The 21,105-nt window shown below is 47.6% G+C and overlaps 1 protein-coding gene across 5 annotated transcripts in view; it reads left to right on the forward strand.

Annotated features, from left to right (window-relative positions):
- The window catches only part of RUNX1 (RUNX family transcription factor 1), a 247,645-nt gene that overhangs the window by 186,390 nt on the left and 40,150 nt on the right, over nucleotides 1-21,105 (forward strand). For 4 of the 5 annotated variants that reach the window (XM_044250967.1, XM_044250968.1, XM_044250969.1 and 1 more), the window contains one exon: nucleotides 20,493-20,684. The exons of the other annotated variant lie outside the window; for it this stretch is intronic. In XM_044250967.1, the coding sequence (XP_044106902.1) occupies nucleotides 20,493-20,684 (192 nt within the window). The remainder of the gene's footprint in view (nucleotides 1-20,492; nucleotides 20,685-21,105) is intronic. 5 annotated transcript variants of the gene reach the window in all.

The following is a 21,105-nucleotide window of genomic DNA, read 5'->3' on the forward strand; positions in this document are numbered from 1 at the left end:
CACAGGCTCCCGGGTGGCTTGAGTAATCCTGACTTTTCTATTCACCCTAGGAAGCAAGGGTGGGCCTTCAGGGCTAATTTTCATGGCTGTCTTCCTCATTATGTGAAAATCTAGATTCAAGGTGGGAACTACTTTTTGATGAAGCTCGACTCACAACCATTTTCCTTCTTTCTTTCTCTTTCTTTCAAAGACAAAGTGAAGCAAGTTTTCCTCAGTTTTATTGAGATATAATTGACATACAACATTGTGTAAGTTTCTGGTTCAGAACATGATGATTTGATATATGTGTATGTTACAAAATGATCGCCACAGTAATATGAGTAAACACACCCATCACCTCAGACAGCTACAGTTTGTGTGTGTGTGTGTGTGTGTGTGATGAGAACTTTTAAGATCTGTTCTGCTAGCAATTTTCAAATATACAATATGGTGTTGTTAGCTCTAGTTATCATGCTATACTTGACATCCCCAGGACTTGTTCACCATATAGCTGGAAGCTTTTACCTTCTGACCACCTTCACCCACTTCCCTACACTCCCACTCAGCCCCCATTCCCCGCCCCGGACTTCACCAATCTGTTGCTCTCTGTTTCTAGGAGTTCCTTTTTCTTTTTTTTAGATTTTACATGTGAGATCATACAGTTCTTGTCTTTCTCCATCTGACTTATTTCATGCAGCATAATGCCCTCGGTGTTCACTCATGTTGTTGCAAATGGTAGACATTCCTTCGTTACAAGGCTGAATAATACTCCACTGGGTGTGTGTGTGTGTGTGTGTGTCTGTGTGTGTGTCTGTGTGTGCATGTGTGTATTTTATCCATTCATTGATTGATGGACACTTGGGTTGTCTTTGGTCTTGGCCCTTGTGAATAACTCACAGTCACTTTCTAATGCAATGCTAAGAGAGGTCATTGCATGTCAATCAGGATGCCCACTCAGTGTCACATCTGTGGATTAATAACACCTCCCAAGTCCCTTTTCTCATAACAGGACTATGAATTCTGGCCAATCCTGGTAAGGTGGCTCTGGCATTCACAACTCAAATAGTTTTGAAAAGTTCTGTTGTTTCATGAAATCAAAGACTAGGGGAGATGAAGGGAGAGCCTCCAGGCCTAATGGCCTCAGACTGAAAAAAGGGAAAAGCCCAGAGAATTGAAATGATGTACTTTGGTTGAAAGGAAATAGTTGGTGATGAAGGCAGAAAGAGAATGAGGAGCTCCTGGCACATCTGTCTGTCCATCCATCTGTCCTTCCATCCGTGCACCGCTCCATCCACCTGTGCCGTACGTACATGACCTATTCTAAGCTCTCTGATGTGGCTTCGTAGCCACATGTTTGAGATGAGGTGTTGGCTTCCAGGACGTCTCAGGTTCATGCCTGCTGTAAGATGGTCTAGAAAGGGCAAATGGTGGTGTCTCGTCGCAAGCATGGAGCCTTCAACTTGAAACACTTGTGTACGAGGGGTCACAAGGTGTTTTTTCCCCCACATTTTGTGGGATTTTATTGACATCTCAGACTAATAGGGAAATTACCAGTGGATGAAAAATTGAATTTATTATGGAGAAAGAGCACCATCAGAAGATATCCTGGGCTGGGCTCCGTTCAGCAGCAATGGGGAATCTGTTTTCAGTTCATAGATAGAACACTTTGTGGCCTGTTAATGTATCGAAAGATAGTGTTCTCATTAAGTGCAAGAGTTGGACTGATGGGATTTTTCAGGACAAGGATATTTGGGAGTTGTTTTTATGTATATTTGTATACTTGGGGGGATCTGGTGAAAAACTCTAGCTCTAACCCATGCATCTGTAATACGATACTATTAAGATAATGAAGCGCATTCTCCGCAGAGACTAGGTAGCACCTCAGTGCTGTGGAGGAAGATATTTTGCTAAGGAGACATTGAGGGGAGTGAGCAGTCGGGACCCTGAGCAACCCGATGGCAAGGGGTGGGAATCCCAGGGATAGGGACTGGGTCGTCATTCTACATCACAAGCCATGACCCGTCTGGCCGGGTATCGGTTACATCCGGAACACTCAGTGACCTAATTAAAACTTGAAAAGATTAATACAACCAATACTGGCCATTTCTGGGAGAACTCCTGGCCTCAGGTCCCTCACAGAAACTGTTGTGTGGGCTTGGAGTTCACAATCACAGATAGCTAGGTGGAGCCGTTCCTTAAAAGCTTCAGAAAATACTTTTTTCTGGGGCACTAACCTTCTTGCCGACTAACCTTTTTAAAATAGGGAAACAAAGTTAACATGGGTGCCCTGGAGGGCCTAACCCTTTATCACTTTGTCGCTTTGCTAAGGATTTTGTTGCAGTTACACCACACAAATATATTTCCTTCTATGATCTGGAATGGAAGCAGCAAATCTCTAACAGAGATAGAAGAAACGAGATCCTTAAAATGGAGACCATGTTTGGAGGGAAAAAAAGGAATGTGTGAAAGTACCTGAAAACTATGGCAGTAATGGGCCTAAAAATATTTGAAGTCAAGTTTCTTTGGAAAAATGCAGCATGAGCAGAAATGTTTACAGATTGCTCGTGTGACTGACTAAGGAACAGGGTTTTTAAAATATTATTTTCTCTTAAAAATAAAAATACTTAGGGACACCTGGGTGGCTCAGTCAGTTAAGTGTCTGCCTTCAGCTCAGGTCATGATCCCAGGGTCCTGGGATCAAGTCCCATGTGGGGCTTTCTGCTCAGCAGGGAGTCTGCTGCTTCCTCTGCCCTTCCCCCCCGCTCATGCACTCTCTCTGTCAAATAAATAAATAAAATCTTTTAAAATAATAATAATAAAACACCTAATAATAAAAATAGCTGGCAATTAGTACCATTGTTCACCCAGCACCATTCAAAGAGCTTCCCATAGATTAGTTGGTATCATCTTTGCAAAAACAGATAAGGAAGTTGAAACAAAAAGAAGTGAGGTCCCTTGCCCAAGGTTATACCATCAGGAAGCCAGAATTGGAGAGAAGCAGTCCAGACACGGTGACCCACAGACGCCAGTGTCTGGTTCTAAGAACTGCACCATCTCCTCCTTGGGCTTCATTGTATTGAAATTTCTGTTTCAGAAATTCTTTATTAGGAGGGTTTATCAATATAATTCTGGTTCAAATACAGTCTTGAAGAAAGCAGAGCCTCAGAGCCTTGGCAGTCATCGGGCAGGCGGGGAATCAGCGCTCCCGGGTGGATCCTGGGGCAGGGGGCAGGACCCAACAGGCAGCCATGTGACCCCAGGTACTGGTGGTTGGCTCCACGTCTGTCCCCAGGGTCTGCTTGTGGGATGGCATCAACAGGGACCTGAAGCAGGGGCCTCCGCTGTTGGCCTGCAGGAAAGCTAGATAATGTGACAAAATGATCGCCAGGCGAACATTCCAAGTTCTGGTCCCTCCCTTTGGCAAAGAGCTTCCATGAGGGTCCAGGTAGGGACTAGAGAGGCCCTTTCAAGGGATGGAAAGTTGCGTCCTTTGCTCTTCACCGATTAGTGGAATAGCAGGCAGTTTTATACGTCTTTGAGCTCAGGATTGTAATGATCCATCTACGGTCACTTTGTTTGCTCAGAAGAGCTTAAACATTTCTTCCAGGCAGTGAACAGTGATCTACTTAATCCCTTAGATTCTTCAAATATCAGATTTGGACCTTAGTTCTTACTAGATGAAATCCTGATTCACAAAAGAGAAAGGAAATAATGCTTTCTTCCCTCCCACCCAGATATAAAGTAGGAGACAGAGGCTCCAAGAGGAGGAGGAAATGCTCTTCTTACTTATGTTCCTCCTCCCCACTCTGAAAGGCATTTTGGTGCTAAAATGGACATTCTGGGTGACTTCCACTGGTACTTTAATTCTTGCCATGCTAAGTACCCAAACTACCCCAAGACTTGGCAAAAGCAGTTTTTCAAAGATTGATAGTACTCTGCCTAAATGTGTCCAGTGAATTTTAGAACCTCATTCTATTTATTATTTTAGTAGCATCAAACTAGACTAAGAAGAATTTTATATACATAAAGATGTCCCTGACCCTTAAGTTTTCTACAGACTTAATTCAGGCCAAGATCCGGAAGGTTCACGAGATGAATGGGAATATAAAAGGATCCTGGGGGAAAGTATGCTTCTCCCCCTGGAAGCAGTGATAATCCCCCTCCATCAGCTCACCAAGACCTGGAGAGGCCTGTGACTTCTTGGTAACAAGCCTGTCTAGATTGAAGTCACTAGGATTTTTATTTGGGATTTGTATTGCTATAGAAAGGAAGGGAGAAAATTCCTTCCAGGTGGTACCAGTGAGAACCCCAGGAAAGGATCTAGGTGCCTTTCCAGTCTAACAGAGGGGGAGAGGTGAGAGAAAACGCATGCAATGAAAATTAGACCATTCTCTTGGATTTCTCTTTCCAGTGGGGCCACGGCAAACCGAAGTGCTATTTCATTTATTTTTTTTTTAAGATTTTATTTATTTATTTGAGAGAGAGAAAGCCAGGAGGAGGAGCAGAGGGAGAGGGAGAAGCAGGCTACCCACTGACCAGGGAGCCAGACTTGAGGCTAATCCCAGGACCCTGAGACCGTGACCTGAGCCCAAGGCAGACACTTAACCCACTCAGCCACCCAGGCACCCCCCCCAAGCTCTATTTTAGGTGTCACCCCAGTGAGGTCAGGATCTAAGCCAGTATGTCACAATCCTTGTTAGAATTTAGTATATAAAGGGCTAAAGGAAAAAAAAATCTGCCTTTATTTAGGCTTCCATTTCTTAATCTTAAAACATGTAGGAAGGTCTCTGGATCCTGAACGGAGGACCTAGGTTCACACTGGCGCCACCAGGCCAGTGGGCGTGACCTTGGGCAATTATCATAAGTGCTTTTATCCTGGTCCTCACTTTCCTCTTCTGTCCAACCAGGCGATGGATGAGATAATCTCCAAATTAGTTCCCACTCAGAAGGGGTAACAAAATATTGTCAGAAAAAAAGAGTCATGGGTTCCCCACAAACAAGGCCCCTTAGAGGACGCGTCTGCTAGGCTCCCCTTCCCTGGGAGAAGGAGATTTTGTCCTATGTGAGGTCGGACATAGCCACCTGTACCCAGGTACATAATATGTTAGATATATTTTTTTTTTTGGCTGTAAATTTTTGAAAGGGCTTTTGTCATTTATTTTTGAAATTATCTGGCTATGAGTAACTCGTTTCATTACCTTTGGCCCTGATTTCCTTTGCCGTGAACATTGTGATTACAATCAAGGTTGAGATTCCCCATTCTAGTACTTGCTAACTGTGTGGGTGACCATACCTGGTGGGCGTTGGCTGGCCTGGCCGAGCCTCCAAGGACAGTGGCCGTACTGACCTCACAGCACTGGGAGGCTGGAGGAGACAGCCTCTGTAGAACATTTAGAATACAGGATAAGTGTTCGGAAGACAGAGCAATTATTTGCATTTAGTCTTGGAATCCTTTGGCTATGCGAAAACTCTAAACCAAAAAATAAAAAGTGAATCCTAAGTTTAAAAATTCATGAAGTTGCCATCATGCTGCATTTTTTAAGACATTTAATTAAACATTTATATATTTTGATTTTTTTTTCAGTTTTCCTTTTGTATTTAGACCCAGTAAAATTTCTTTTCTGGCATTTTTATGGACCCTTGAAACACTCTGGGCACTGTTCCTAAGTCCCTCTTTAGTAAAATGGCCTTACTCCCAAATGTTGAACTTTGTGAAAAATTCCAGGGGGAAAAAAATCCTGTTTGAGTAACAAATGAAAGTCGGTACTGAGATCTAACGCGTGGGCTCTTTTCAATATATGCATGACAAGCTGGAGGGGAGACCTTTCCATGTTGTTCTAGAAAACGGACATGAAGTATGCCAGAGTCTGTTAGAGTCTGAATTCTTGCCTCAGAAGAGAGCAGCTCCCCTCACCGGGGTGCCTGGACCAGCTAAATACACGAAAGTTTTGCAGACTTAGGATGACACACTCAGGCACCCTCTAAGTTCCCTAAAGCAACGTGTCTTTCTAGACTTATTCTGGGGTTTTGGGGGGATATTTTAGTACCTGCTGGGTAGGGCTTTTCTTCATTTCCTCCAAAGACATTCAGGGACACATTGCAGACACAGGTGCTCTCCCCGTGGAATTGGGGGCCCTTCTGCACACACGCGGCGCCTGGGTTTGCAAGCCCTGTGCCCTGTGCCCTGCGGCCTGCGGGAGCGGCCCCCCACCTGTGGTGGTTAGGGAGCAGCACAGTTGAGGTCCACGCAGGTCATCCAGCTGCACTGTGTGGGGGCGGGGTCTAAGCAGGGGCCTAGGTCACCTCGGGAGCTGCAGGAACAGGTGGGCTCCAGCGCTGGGAATGCCACTGCCAGGCCTGGCGCGGGGAACCTCGCCTGCGGAAGGACTGTTGTTGGTCCCGCCACGCAGCATTATCACGATCAGCTTCTCACTTCGGAGTGGTTGAGAATTTTTTCCGCACACGAGCCATTTTCCACTTCTTATTTTGAAAACAAACAAACTCGCGTTAGTTTTCCCGAAGGTTCGGGTCTTTTTCCGTAAGCCGTGTAGCCAAGAAAGTCATTGAGTAAGAATTCACCCAGTGGGTCTCCTAGAACCCCACCGCCCCCAAACAACAACAGAAAACCCCACAAGGTCAGCTTAGATCAGTCAAGTAAAAACTACACCTTACACTAGATCTGTGTTTAGGTTCGTTTGCACTAACTTGGCAATTGTTGTCTTCTGTTCTTTCTGTACTCTTGTCCTTTATAATAATTTGTTTTGAAGGTTTTAGGCTATGGAAAGTTGACAATAAAGAAGGGATAAATTAGGTATAGTCTGTTACTGGGCATTACAGCTGTATTATCAGACATCGCAGAAGACACTGACATTTGGTTCTTTCATAACGTGACTGGGCGTGCACATATGGTCTATTTGTCAGGTTCTATGTGCAAGTAAGTTATGTGATGTTACTGGTAAAGTTGGCTACAGCCGATAGTCAGATATTGTGCATATACATTTATAGCTGAAAGTCAAGGTTAAAAAAAAAAATTTCAAGTGCCCGAAGCAAGTTTCTTTGTTTGCCTTTTTTTTTTTTTTTTAAGGAAACGCAACCGAATTAATCTGCTAACTCCCTAGACCCCCATAAAGTAAGTTAATGGCAATAGATTAGTTTGGTACTTCCATGATTTACTAAACTCAGGTCCCATTAAAGCCAGTATTGACTAAAACTCAGACTGTTATGGAAGTCTTTCAGGTTTCTTTCATATACCAAAATGTCGAACATTTGATATGCTACGTGTTTGGTTGGTTTGGTTTTTGTTTTTGTTCGCCACAGCCTAAAAGTAAGTCTTCTGGTCATCTGAGATAAAAATAAATATTTTGAAATCAGTAAATTCTTAAGGACAGTGTGCATTCATGGCCCCTTTTGGATTTGTTCCTGGTATCACCTTATTTTTACTTCGCTTTGAAGTGGTTTGTGATATTTCCAATTCGTTCATTTTAAAGAGCTGAGGAGAAAGGCACAGAGTCCCCTCTTTTTGTTGGTCTTCAGCTTTGCCAACAGGGCAGAGCCCCGGTTTCAGAAACAAGCAGAGAGCTCTGAGCTGGAGGGAAGGAGAGAGCGAGGCATTGGAGCTGGACCAGCCTGGCTTCAAGTGTGATCCCTGCTACTTACTAGCTGCACAGCAGTTTCCCCATCTGTAGAATGGGCTCCTGCCTTGCTGAGGGATAGGAGGATAAAATGAGCTAGCCTGAGAGGCGGACTAGAGTGGTGGCTGGCCGCGGGAGAGCTGGCCACCTCATTCAGCCTCACCTCTCATCTGAGATCAGATTCGCCTCCCCAAGCTCAGCCTCCACAGGTGAAAAACCAGGAAGGGGATAGCCTTGGTGGGGTGGGCAGGGGCGGGCCGAGGTCCTGTGCAGATTGACGACAGCACAGCCTGGCACAGAGGAGCTTCTAAATATTAGCACATGCCCTGGACATATAGGTCCCTTTCCCTCTTCCCTTAGCCCTTACCAAGGGAACTACTGGAATTCTGCCCAAGTGAGGGCGAGATATCTGCCATTGCCAAGTTATTAAAAAAAAGAAAGAAAGAAAAATCCTGGCAGATCGGGCCCCCAGAATATAATACAATAAGGGCCTTTTTCTGTTTTCCTTCTTACCCTATCTATTATTAATTCCAAGTACTGAACCAGCTTCAACAACTTACTCCTCTCTGAAGCAAAATCCTGTTAACCAGATTGTCTTGCAGAGAGGGGGTCCTTCTCCAAAGAGAGATTTTATCAAAATGTAGTTGTTTTTTAAATGAACGTTAGCATTCAAGCTTCTGTGTGCCTACCACGTCTCTTCACATCTAGAAACTTCCGTTGGGTCATCTTGTAAGATGGGAATAATCCTAAGAGCTGTCTACAACATAGGGTTGCTTTGGATGAATTGAGATATTATGTATCAAGGCGCTTTTTAAGAAAAAATGTATTTATTCATTTGTCAGACTGAGATCACAAGTAGGCAGAGAAGCAGGCAGAGAGAGGAGGAAGCAGGCTCCCTGCTGGACAGAGAGCCTGATGTGGGGCTCCATCCCAGGACCCTGGGATCATGACCTGAGCCAAAGGCAGAGGCTTTAACCCACTGAGCCACCCAGGAGCCCCATGTATCAAGGTGCTTTTTAAGCAGTCATATAGATTAGGTAATAGAAATCTAATAGCTGTGTTAAAATAATAGAAAAATACAATAGAAAAATTCATTGTTGTTTGTGTATATCACACAAAAATCGGAGGGATCTGAAATAAAGTAATTACTGGTTTTTTCAGAGGTAGATTTCATCTCATGAGGTCTTGAAATTGAGCAGAAGAAAATTGTAGACAAAAATAGAGACAGTCAAATCAGCCCCCTCTGTAAATCCATGCTGCTAGGAATTTTATCTTTTGTCCTCAGAATATCTTGATATTTTCTTTACCTACTACTATGTCCCCTTAAAGAAGATTGAAAACAAAAAGAAGCACTCCAGACAGTTGAAGAGAGCTGCATTTTCTTTTAAGACATATTTCTTTTCCAAAGCCAAATGCAGTTTTTCCTCTGCAACTCCAGGATTCCCTTTTCTCTCCATGAAAGACTTGGAAGAGCGGGAGCATGTGAGATCCTACCGCAGCTGGCGGAGTCCTTGCTCTTTTTTTTCTAGCCCATAGCTCTTTACATATGCTGTTTGCCTGAGATTTCTGGATTAGCTTTCAGGGAGGTGAAACGTTACACCCTCGAGCCTCCATGCCAGTTTCCCAGGACCAGTCAAATCTGCAGCAGCTCAGAGGTGAGAATCTTTCAAGGCTCCAGAGAGAGGCCGGTTTTCTGTCCTGTTTGCTGGCTGACTGGCTGCCAGGAGCAGGTGGGGAGAAGCTCCGTTCTATTCCTTGGGTGATTCAGCCAGTCGCAAAATAAATAGGCAGCCGAGTGCAGGCAGAAAGGACTGGAAACTGCTGAAATTTGAGTCTCCAGGGCTGGGCTCATCTCGGGAGCTGCTCTGTTGAACTGTAAAAGGAATCCTGAGCCCTGGGCAAGGGAGCGGCCACAGGCCTGGTGGAAAGACCGCTGGCCGGGGAGCCGCAGCTTCCCGCCCGGCTGGCTCTGTGGAGCTCGTGGCCCCATCCCCTCTCAGAGCCTCCGGTTCCCATTTGCAGAATGAGAGAGGATCTGAGGATTTTAAGATCTTTCATCAGCTTCTCAGAAGATGACTCGATCAATGTCTGTAGGAGCAATTGTGCTTCCAACGCATCGTCTTCCAGCCTGGAGAAAGAGAGCCCCGGGGCCCTGCAGACCTGCAGCCAGCCCACCAACCTGGGGAGACAGAGATCTGGGACTGGGAAGGTGGGGGAGCGTCCAGATGGGCCAGATGGGGCTGGGAAGATGGGGAAGAGAAAGAGGGGGGTGCATTGATCACTCCCCAAGTGAGAGCAAGAAATGAATAAAGGTCCACTCCGGAATGACATGCCTCAAGTAGGGGAAATCATCCTAACTAGATTTCCCATGCTTTGGCATCATTTAAGAAAAAAAGAGAGAGAGAAAGAAAGAAAAAAGAGAAGACAGCCTTTCATCCACAAAGTACTCAATTGTGCAAGCCACAGAGTCACAACATGGCCAGCTTCCTGAAGCTGGCCAGTCAGAGACCTTAGCGTGCATTCCTCCGCCAACCAAAAAGGATGGTCTGAGTCCCATAGACTTGATTGTTCGATGTTTCTCAGCAAGGGCTGCCTCCCTTGTTCACCTCCTCGCAGAGTTCTGGGCTGTTCTTCATTACCTGTCCTACCTATCTGCACAATCTAGCCGCAAACAGCTTCGGTTGACCACACCACTTCCCTATTGAAAGTTAATACTGTTTGACTCATTCTGTGTTACTAACCTGAAGCCAAAGAAAACAAGGCAGAGAATAAGCGGCTTGTATGGAGTTTGGAAAGCTCTCAGAGGCCCTGCTTTCAAAATCCTATACAGTAGCTTTACTATATCTCTCTGCTGCAGCTGCAAAGAAATGAAGGAAGCAGAAGTGGTTAAAAGGAAAAAGAAAAAAAAGCTGGGGGTGGGGAGAGCCAGGGCAGGCTTTGGGGGGAGGGGGGCGGAGCGCCCCGCAGGCTGCGGGAGGACTCCGCATCATCTACACCAGCCTTTCAACGCCTTGTCATGGAGCTGGGATTCTGCCTTCACGCACCGGAGTACTCGGACCGAGGAGGGACTGTGGCAGAGTTCAAAGGAGAGAAAGTTCAAAACATGCCTGGGAAAGGCCAGTCTCCTGTTGCATGTGGAGCGGAGTGGGGCTGGGCCGCTGGTCCCAGCAAGCCAGGCTTCCGTAGGCAGAGCCCCAAGGTAAAAAGACGGAGGGGGGCAAGTGTGTTCCTTTCAGATCTGGGAAGGATTTGCCGGGAGAAGGTCGTCTGCCTTTGCTAGGGAAGTATTGACAGCCTCCTTGTCCTTCATTCTATAACTGGCTCAGATGTGGTCACCAGGGTAAACAGGGGGCATTTGTGTCTTGGTATAAATAGAACGTTCCCGCCCAGCGTCGCCCGGCAGCAGTGGGACTTGTGTGGTCATCACCGCGTCGCGGCTCTTTGGGGATCCCAGGCAAAGAGCCTCTTGCCCATTCAGGTAATGGATGGCCGAGGACTTCCTCCCCTCCAGACGGACGCTTCTTCTCAGCTGTGTGTTGGCTGTGAGCAGAAGTTGGCCTCAGTGAGGTCCTCATGCCCCCAGACAACCTGAAAGCTTTTTCTTTCTTTCTTTCTTTTTTTTTAAGATTTTATTTATTTGACAGAGGAGATCACAAGTAGGCAGAGAGGCAGGTAGAGAGAGAGGGGCAAGCAGGCTCCCTGCTGAGCAGAGAGCCCGATGCAGGACTCGATCCCAGGACCCTGGGACCATGACCTATGCTGAAGGCAGAGGCTTAACCCACTGAGCCATTCAGGCGCCCCTTGAAAGCTTTTTCTCTGTATGGTGTGAGGTGGGGCTCATAGCCCATTAGAAACCACTAGTTACTGTTGCTTTTTGAACCAGCGAGTGCTCAGGAACCAGGACGCCGTGGTCTTCCACACACCTGCAGGGTCTGCTCAGCCACTATCTAAAGGACTTTGACAGACCCTCAGTCTCTCGCCTCTGTGAGGATAGCCCCAAAGTCAGTTGGCATTTATGACACGACAGAGAGAGAGAGAGACAGAGAGAGATGGAAATCAGATGTTGCCCCCTACCCTCCCCCCACGGCTAGGAATGGGACCCAGCATGCAGGCCTTTTAGGAATAGGAAGGAATTTCCTTATCCCTTTTCAGATGTCAGCAAGTAGAGAGGATCTTGCGCACGGCTGGGTGCACACCCCAGAATCAGTGTAGCCTCCGGAGGGGCAGTTTAATCACTCCTTCCTTCTTCCCTTTATCCATTCACCGTACATTGGCTGGGGCACCACCCAGCCTGGCAAGGGCCCTCAGTTTACTGTCCCCGCACCTCTGCGGGTCACTGGGGGCGTGTGCCAGGGCAGAGGGAAGGAGCCTTGGGGCGGAGGAGGGGAGGGTGGGCGGGGGGTGGGCTGGGGAGGAGCCACTCGGAGAACAGGAATGCCCAGGCAGCGCAGTGAAGCCAGTGCGATCTCTGGTGTGGGCCGGTGTGGGCCTCTGGGATCGTGTTCTCCTCTTCCCCCCGTCCCGGCCCTGGTGCTGGCTCTGCTGAAAACCAGGACTCCAAACTCAGTTCAGAAGCCCCAGGCACCATTTCAGGCTACTCACCTGTCAGTACTAATCCCCCCCTGCCACCAAATTGTACCTTCTCTTTAGGAGGTACCTTGAGTTCAGAGAGCGCGGTGGAGGCCGGAGCTCCGGGGTGAAATGAATCCTACTCTTGGGTTACTTTATAATCACCCTCCAGCGGGGTTTTCTGCAGACAGTCCCTTCATCGAGGAGAGGGTTCCTACTTGGAATTGCAGGTTCATAGAGGAGAAATGATCTTGAACTTGTGAGCCGTCTGCCCCTCTCCCTCTCTGGGGTTGCCTCCACCGCCCCCACAGAGGGCTGCCTCTGGCTAAGAGCACAAGAAACCAGGCAGGTTCTCTCCCCTAAGCTACAATTACCTCCTGAGTCACCAGACAGAAACAAGAGGTACCTGGGGCGACCAGTGACTGCAGATTGTGAACTCCTCTGCTTTCAGGGAGGTCCACGTCTCCAGAAGCTCGTGCGGGCGAGCTAAAAACGCCACCTTCTGTCACCCGAGGCTTGAAAAGGCAGGAGCCCAGTCTTGTTTTTGTTTTTGTTTTTGTCCCTGGGAATCTTGGGGCCTGGTTTGAGAGGGAGGGGGGAGGGCCCCACGTAGGCCTTACTTCCTCCTGGAGGCTGTGTTCCGTGCTCCCCAGCAGCCCTTGGCTCTCCCTCAGACTGTGGCCTTGTATACTTTTCCTTTTCTTCTTGTCTCTAGCAGTGAGCTTGGCCCATGGGACAGTGTATGTGAGTGTGTGTGTGTGGGGGGGGGGTTCTATGTATGTGTGTGTGTCTGTGCATGCATAAAGATACTCCCAAAAAACCCCAAGGGGAGTTGCAGCAGCGCTTTGCTCCCACGAGGGTACGAGGCTCAACTCAGCACAAGGCCCTTGTATCCGTTCTCTTTTCTTTTTTGGTATGATGAAGAAAACACTAGAGACTACACGCTTTGCAGACTGTTTGACTTCTAATGAGACAAGTTCTCCTTGAAACTGGATAAGCTCGGTTACGGCACGTTTCCCCTACAAGTCGCTTTTCTGAATGCTCCTCCGTTCCGTGGCAGCTGAAAACCTGAGTTCAAGCTTCCTTTGCCCCAGACACATTCTGCTTTCCTAGGTTCTGAGGAATGACAGGCGGATGACCCTGGTCATGAAGGGTCTGAGCGCCCATTCAGTCAGTGTTTAGTGAGCCTATCATGTGCCAGGTGCTCCCATCGGTGCTGAGGATACAGCCGTGATAAAAACAGACAAAACTGGATGCCTGGGTGGCTCAATGGGTTGGGTGTCTGCCTTCGGCTCAGGTCGCAATCCTTGGGATCAAGTCCCGTATTGGGCTGCCTGCTCCACAAGGAGCCTGCTTCTCCCTCTGCCTCCCTCTTACACACTCTCTCTCTCAGTCCCTCATGAATAAATTAATAAAATCTTTAAAAAAAAAAAAAACAGGCAAAACCCCTACCCTCATGGCACTTACAGTCCAGTGGGAACGGACAGACCACAAGTAACATCAATAAATACTGCGGAGACAACCGAAGCAAAAGGGCTAGCTAGGCATTGGCTGGGTCGGGACAGTTTGCAGTTTAAACTTGGGTGTTCAGGAAGTCCTCAGGGAGAAGATGAAATTGAAGCAAAGACTTCATGTACCCAAGGCACATGGGTGAGGGGGTGTGGATTGTACAGGTAGGGTGATGACCATTAACCTCAGACTCACATTCCTCTTGCTGCTGATGAGAAGGGATGGGCTGGGAACCAATGAGTATCATTCTTTTCCTTTTCTTCTCTAAGATTTTGTTTTTTTTTTTTGACAGATCACAAGTAGACAGGCAGGAAGAGAGAGGGGGAAGCAGACTCCCCACTGAGCAGAGAGCCTGATGCAGGGCTCGATCCCAAGACCCTGAGGTCATGGCCAAAGGCAGAGGCTTAACCCCCTCAGCCACCTAGATGCCCCATTCTCTGAGATTTTTATTTACTTATATATTTATTTGAGAGAGAGTGTACATGTGTGCAAGCAGGGGGAGGGGCAGTGGGAGAGGAAGAGAGAGAATCTCGTGCAGACTCTAGTCTCATGACCCTGAGATCATGACCTGAGCGGAAGGCAAGAGTCAGGCACTCAGCTGACTGAGCACTCCCCGCCAGGTGCCCCTAGTATGGTTATTTTCCAATCAGAAAAGCCTAGAAGTGAGTCTGTGGAGGAGGTTCAGCAGACTGGCTTTCTTCCCAGCTGCAAACCCCTAAAATTTGCTAGTGGGTTTTGAGGTGAGTCTCGTGGCCCATGGCCTCTGCATGCAGCTTTTGGATGATGATGGGGAAGAGACCAAACTCCAGAATGGGAGGCCCCAGTGAGGAGGGTAGCCTGAAAGGCTCAGTGTAGGCTTGAGAGGAGAGAGAAGAGCATCCAGGAAGACTATGGTCCTGGGTGGCTCCTAGCTGTCCCGGGGGCCACTGACAACACCGCAGGAGGCACAGGGGGAGGGACCTGTGAGGACGTGCTGGGCAGAGGTGCTCAGCAGCACACAGATGAGTAGTGAGGCCGGATAGAACCCTACCTTCCAGATCAAGCTCCGAGGACTGGTCTGACAGTTGAGCTTGGTACTGGCTCCCACAGGCCAGGTGTCTGGCTGGAAAAAAAGAAAGAAACCTTTGAAAGTCCTAACGTCATATGAAGTTGTTCAAGAAAGCCTGTGCTCGGAGGCGTCCAGCAAGAACCAGCTGAGTAGCTAATTGCTGCAGATATAATTGCTGTGAATGCTTTTAGAGCCCCTCCGAGTAATCCGTCTTAGTCCTTTAATTCCAGGCTTTCAGATAAGGAGGCTGGGTGATGAAGAGACTTGCTCCTGTCCACAGGAAAGTTGGGTGGAAAAGCAGATTTATAATGGAGGTTCTTACGATGCAGACTGGCAGTCACGTTTCCCTGGTGCCATGTTGTTTCTGTGGGGGAGAGAAGGACAAGAGCACCCCCATCCTTGTGGGCACCCAGAATTGTCAAGTGGAATGAAATAGTTCCTCGTAAACCTTGCCTTCTGTTCCTCCAAGTCCTTCCTTAGATGCCTGGACAGGAGTTACTTTCCACTTGAAAATCCTGGGTTCCTTATAGATCAGCCCGAGTACAGCCACAGTGACTCCCTGACTCATCTCAGTGACGGCGAGGCAGAGACGGGTAACACCCACCTGTCGGGCAGACGCTTGGCATTTTCAGCCGCTCTGCCTACCTTGAAGAGTTAAACGATTAGGAGAAGGACCACCAAATAGTTGTCACCAAAACAAGGCCAGCACTCGGTGCTCAGGGATACTTAGTCTACACACAGCTCCGGTGTATTTGGTGTGTTCAGTTCCCGCCCATGGCAAACTGGAAGCACACTCATGGCACATGCGCCACAGGGAGGTGTCGCTCAACTCCCCGGGAGAGTCCCGGGACCAGCAGCACTAACATCACTTGGGGTTTAGTAGAAATCTGATTTCTCGGGCCACACCCCAGACCTACCAAGCCAGACCCGTGATTCAGATGCTTATTCGGGTGTGTGAGCCATAGCTCTCGACTACGGGTCACAAGACGGCTGTGGCTCTAAGCACTTCTGGGAACAGAAGTAGGATAATAAAGGGCAAATCCTTATGAGTCTCTGCTGGCCCCACGATCTAAGCACCTAATGCTATACACCTCTCCTCTCTACTTACTGGAGGTGCCCAGATATTGGTATTTATAGGTGCATTGAGCAAGATTGGGAAGGAGGGGGGATGTTGAGGGAGTGGCTGTGTTTTCAGACCTAATTGGCTGTGTGAGATTAGATAAATGACGTAACCTCTCTGAACTTCACTTCTCACATGTGGGTTAAAAAACAAGGCTGATTTCTCCAGCTCTTCTCCAGTTGTGAAGTACTATAACCTTGTACGGGTCTCCTAGTTTAATAATATGGGAAGAAGTTGGAGGTAAAAGTTAGGCCACCAAAGTTTATATAACATTGGCTAATATAGAAACATGTAGATACAATATATATTTTAACATATAATATAGTAACATATATATCCCATGTTATATTTTCTACTGTGATATACACAATGGAACAATACTATCCAACATTAAATAATCCAGCAGAGGGCTAGGTTTGCGGGTAAGATTTATTTCATTACCTACAAGGTGCTTTAAGGAAGGATCACATTCACATTCAGTATGATTACTTTCCTGTCCTTAGGACTTTAATGACCCTGGAGCCCAGAGTTGAGATTGTTACACCAGGAAACGTGAGCTGTTCTGTACACACATCAGTTTCTTTTCCACTGTCATAAAGCAGTAGCAAATTAAGGTGTGTGGGGTGGGGGGGCGGGGGTGGAATCCATGTTTTTTTTTTATCCAGATCCCTGTTGTTAGTATCAGACTGATCGGCAAGCATGTTTTGAAATACACGGATGCTTTTAGAAGAATCACAATGTTACGTATAGATAGATAGAGTTGTAAGTGGATACACAGATAGATCTCTTTTTGGTATTATCATTTTGCATGCATTTTCCTCAACAGCTCACAATGACCATGCTTTGAATCTACACCTTCCTACTTTTTCTGCTGAGAATCTATCAAGAAAAGTAGTAAGCCCATTCCAGAAACATGGACTAACAAACTGCCATAAAATTACTCTCTCTGACCAGCATTTTCCAGGAAAAGGCGACAATTTAGCTTTACCTGTTTTCTCTAATAGAAGAGCATATAGCGTATTTCATAGTTCAGCAATGGTTTCTTGAAAAAGACAGTTCAGTTATAGATGAAATATGCATACCTCCTCAGTCTCGTTTTTATAGCGGAAAATTGAAAGCTGGTCTCATTATCCATCACAGATATCATAACATTTAGGGATGCCTTGTGGGCAGCCAGCCCAGAAAACTACAGGACATATGTCTTTGGAATGAAGAAGTAAAATTTAGCAGATGGGATTAATTTATTTTTCTTTTCTTTTTTTTTTTTTCCCTTTCGGCTTTTTATGACTCTGCATATAAAATAAAATCCCAATCAAAGACTTTTTTTCAAAATGTGGGAATGGTAATAGAGAAACATAATTTAGTATCCTTTTCAACTCTGGTCAAAATCATTAAGATGAAATCTTGAGGTAGCCACGATTTTAAGGACCACTGTGTCAACATTTTCCAGTGGACTTCCAGTGTGCCCCAAAACCCAGGCGGCCAACATGCAAATGCATAGGGCTGCATTGTAATTCTACTAGATCTGATCCAGAGTTGAATTCCCTGCTGCCCTCTGAAGCCCAGTACTCAGCAGGAAAGAAGGAAAGTGAGTCTGATAGTGGACATTTCCCATACTCCTGTATTTAAAATTCAGGGGGCAAATTGACATTTTAATTGCACACAGATACAGGAAACCGGAGACATAAAGCATTCATTTTCCCCCGCTTGAAAGTTTATATCGGAAGCTTCTGTATTTCTTACAAAATATTGCTCTTTGGCCCATGAAATCTGATGGCTTCAGAAAAGAAGAATGAGGTGTTCTTTTGATCTAGCTTATAAATGCATCTGAACCACACCTTTAATATGATAATGCTTTTTATCTCCCCGGTGCCTTGGTGTTACAGTCCTCCAGCACCACGGTGAGGAAGGGGCTCTAGATTCCCCACAGAGGCAATAACATTTCTACTTACTGCCAGTACCATATGTGGGGAGGGTGTGGAGTGAACGCCTCCACCCCTCCTCCTCCAGCATTAAACTCAGCCTCCCAACTCACAGGGCTTAGGAGATAGCTCAGAGTGAAGAATTGTTTTCTCTGAAAGTTATGCCTGAACATTCCTGCTAAAGCAGACAGTCATCAGCTAATCTCTGTAAATGACTACGATTTTGGCAGGTGTCAGCTGGTTCAGAAATTGCTCACATGTTAAAACATTCTTTTAAACATAGGGCAATGAGAGAGGACTAATAAAAAAAAAATAATAATGATCTCACGGTATGCCTGGCCATAGTAGTGGGTTACCTAAAATGACTTATCCTCACTCTGTTTCTTGGCGGTATGTGGTCCCCAAGCTTGGTGGCTGAGACAGACGCAACCGACAGCCTTTCTTTAAAGGCCAACCGTAAACTCCCCAGATGTCGAATGCTTGTATTTAGAATGACCTCGTACACATCATTCTCCTGGATCACCCACTGTCCTTGACACGGTGTTCTTCAAAAATGCCACTGGGTGCCCAAGGAATGTGAAATTTTGAAATGGGTACAAAGCCTGCTGGAAGCCTCTGCACCATGATTTCGCCAACCGGCATTCTTCTGGAGGTGGTAGAACTGTCCAGAATCATTTTTCCTGCCTTCTCTGCCCGACTCCTAATACCAGCCATTAGGTCATACTAGGCCTAATTACTATGCTTTGAGTGGCCTTTAAGTTGGAAATTTTGCGGGGGGTAAGAATACCAGATTTTTTAGTCCGATCACCAGAAAGCTAAGAATCTGTCCCAAAGATAAGAGGAGGGAGGAGTCAAGGAAAGATCCAATCAGAGACTGAAATAGAATGTTCTAGAAAAAGACATTTTCATTCTTCTGAGGGAAAGGGATGACATGAGTGGTTCCGGGACCTGGCCCTATGGCCTTTCGCCCACAAGGCCAGTGCTTAAAATACTCAGCCGGTAAGAGGCCTCTCACATGTGTGCTGGCCCGCTGTGACTCAGGCTGTTTGTGTTCAGGTCGAGTGTTGTGGGCTGCGGGGCTGAATCAGAATCCAGATTTGCCTTGGTGACACATGAAAAGAGGGAGCATTGCATTTGAACTACACAAATATTATGCTTAAGTCGTTTTCCTCGTTTCGGAGCCAAACAGGTCTTGTTCATGATAAAAATCGCTGCAATATAGTGGGCCCTTTTTTTTGGTCTGGAATTTGAGACCGTGTCAACCGTGCCAAGGGGCCTGGCAGCAGGAAGAAACGGCCAGCCACGGAGATTTGGAACCATAATACAAGTTATAAAATTTAATTTTGTAATTGTAGCGATTGGGAGCTGGGCTAAAAGGCACTTCTCCCACCCCACTCCTACCCGGGGCCCGGGGGAGTGGACTTCAGGGATCCTCTTTCTAAGTGAGGTCTGGGTCAGGGCCTGTGAAAGAGCCCTTGATTACCGCAGCAAGCAGGCTGCTCCCCTAATGTTGTTTGCAGCCCCCTGATGATGGTTGCCAGAGTGGGGGCGGGGGGGTGTTTGGTGGCAAAATTGATCAATGACTCTTTATTCGAACCACAGGGGTGAGGAAGAAGCAGGGGCATATCCTCTTTGAAAGGAGAATGAATTGTCGGCCCCACAGTGCCTCTATCAGTACATCCTGAGCCTCCGTTCTGCTTGACAGGCCTGGGTCTCTAGTCTAAAGCGATGTTGTGGGAGGATTAAGGGAGGAAACAGGAGGCCCAACCCTCCTGGCCTGTCCCATGGGAGCGGCCCTTGCTCACTGCATCCTGGTGACAGTGATTTTGATGGGGAACAAGGCAAGGATAGATACTGACTGTCTATACGGACAGCAGAGGGGCCCATCTTTCCACCTTTGATTCCTGAGCCCCTGGAGGAAGCTCATCCAGTCTCCTGGCAGAGCCTCTGGGCTCCAGGAGGCCCAGCTTGCTGGGTAGACGGCCCGGCTGAGGCCCAGGCTCTAGCTTCCGGTCAGCCCCCTCTTAGAGGCTACACCTAGGGAAGTGGGCTTCAGGGAAGAAGAATGCTCATGAGAAGCTTTTGAGGAGAGGGAGCAGAGAGGGGCTGAGGGCTGCCCAGGCCCTGCATTTAGCAGGAAATCTGACCTCCCCAAGGACTGTGGGTTCACAGCCACACCTCATTTCCTGTTGGAAGGGGCGTGCGCTAAGCTCCAGGGCCCACTTTGCTGCCTCTAAAACCTGCCGGTGGTTGGGTTTGCAGTAAGGAGCGGCCGTTCCGATGCCACAGGGAGGGCACCTTTCCTGGCTGCCGTAGCTCGGCCCGCAGCATGTGGCCAAGGGCCAACCCTTAATGCACCTTCTCTCCCTTCTGAGCTCACACCGCCACCATCCCTGTATGCCCACCACCTTCTGCCTGGTGGAGATGGGCACCGAGGGTTGGGGAGATGGGGTGCAGACCAGGGGAGCACCCGGCGGCCTGTGATGAGATGGGCCCCCTGTCTGCCGTGGGGACAGTGGCCCTGAATTTCCACGGGGAGCCAGCCCGATGTGTGCCAACCTCCCGTAAATCCACGTTGGGGGTGAGGGGAAGAGGGAGGGGAAAGATAAGAAAACCCTGAATTTTAGAAAAGCCACAATACATTTTCTGATCTTTTCCCTCCCTCCTTCCCTGCCTCCCTCTCCCCTTCTCACTCCCCCCCCACCCCACAATAGGACATCGTCAGAAACTAGATGATCAGACCAAGCCCGGGAGCTTGTCCTTTTCCGAGCGGCTCAGTGAGCTGGAGCAGCTGCGGCGAACAGCCATGAGGGTCAGCCCACACCACCCAGCCCCCACACCCAACCCTCGGGCCTCCTTGAACCACTCCACTGCCTTTAACCCTCAGCCTCAGAGTCAGATGCAGGGTAAGTACCTGGAGGGAGCCCGCTTCCCGCCTTGCCCTCGGGCCACACTCCCCTAGACCAGTCCTGTCTTCTCCTTGCTCCAATGGTCCTTGGACCTGCAGCCTGGGAACCTGTTAGAGGGCAGTCTCTGGCCTGCCCCAGACCTCCTGAGTCAGATCTGCGCTGTAATGAGATCCCCAGATCAAGAGGCACAAGTACCGGGGCTTTGGAGAGAGAGAGAGCTCTACGTAGATAATAGCTTGCATTTTTTAAGAGTTTGCTTTGGCTTTGTTGTTTTCCTACCTACCCAGTAGGCTTGAACACACACACACACACACACACACACACACACCAAACAAGGTGAATGCCAGGATGTTTCAAATCGTTGTTGCCTTCAGATTATTTGTGGGGTTTGTATCTAATACATGTTCTTTTAAAAGTA

Source organism: Neovison vison, chromosome 6 (genome assembly GCF_020171115.1).
Source record: "Neovison vison isolate M4711 chromosome 6, ASM_NN_V1, whole genome shotgun sequence".
NCBI classification, from domain to species: Eukaryota; Metazoa; Chordata; class Mammalia; order Carnivora; family Mustelidae; genus Neogale; species Neogale vison.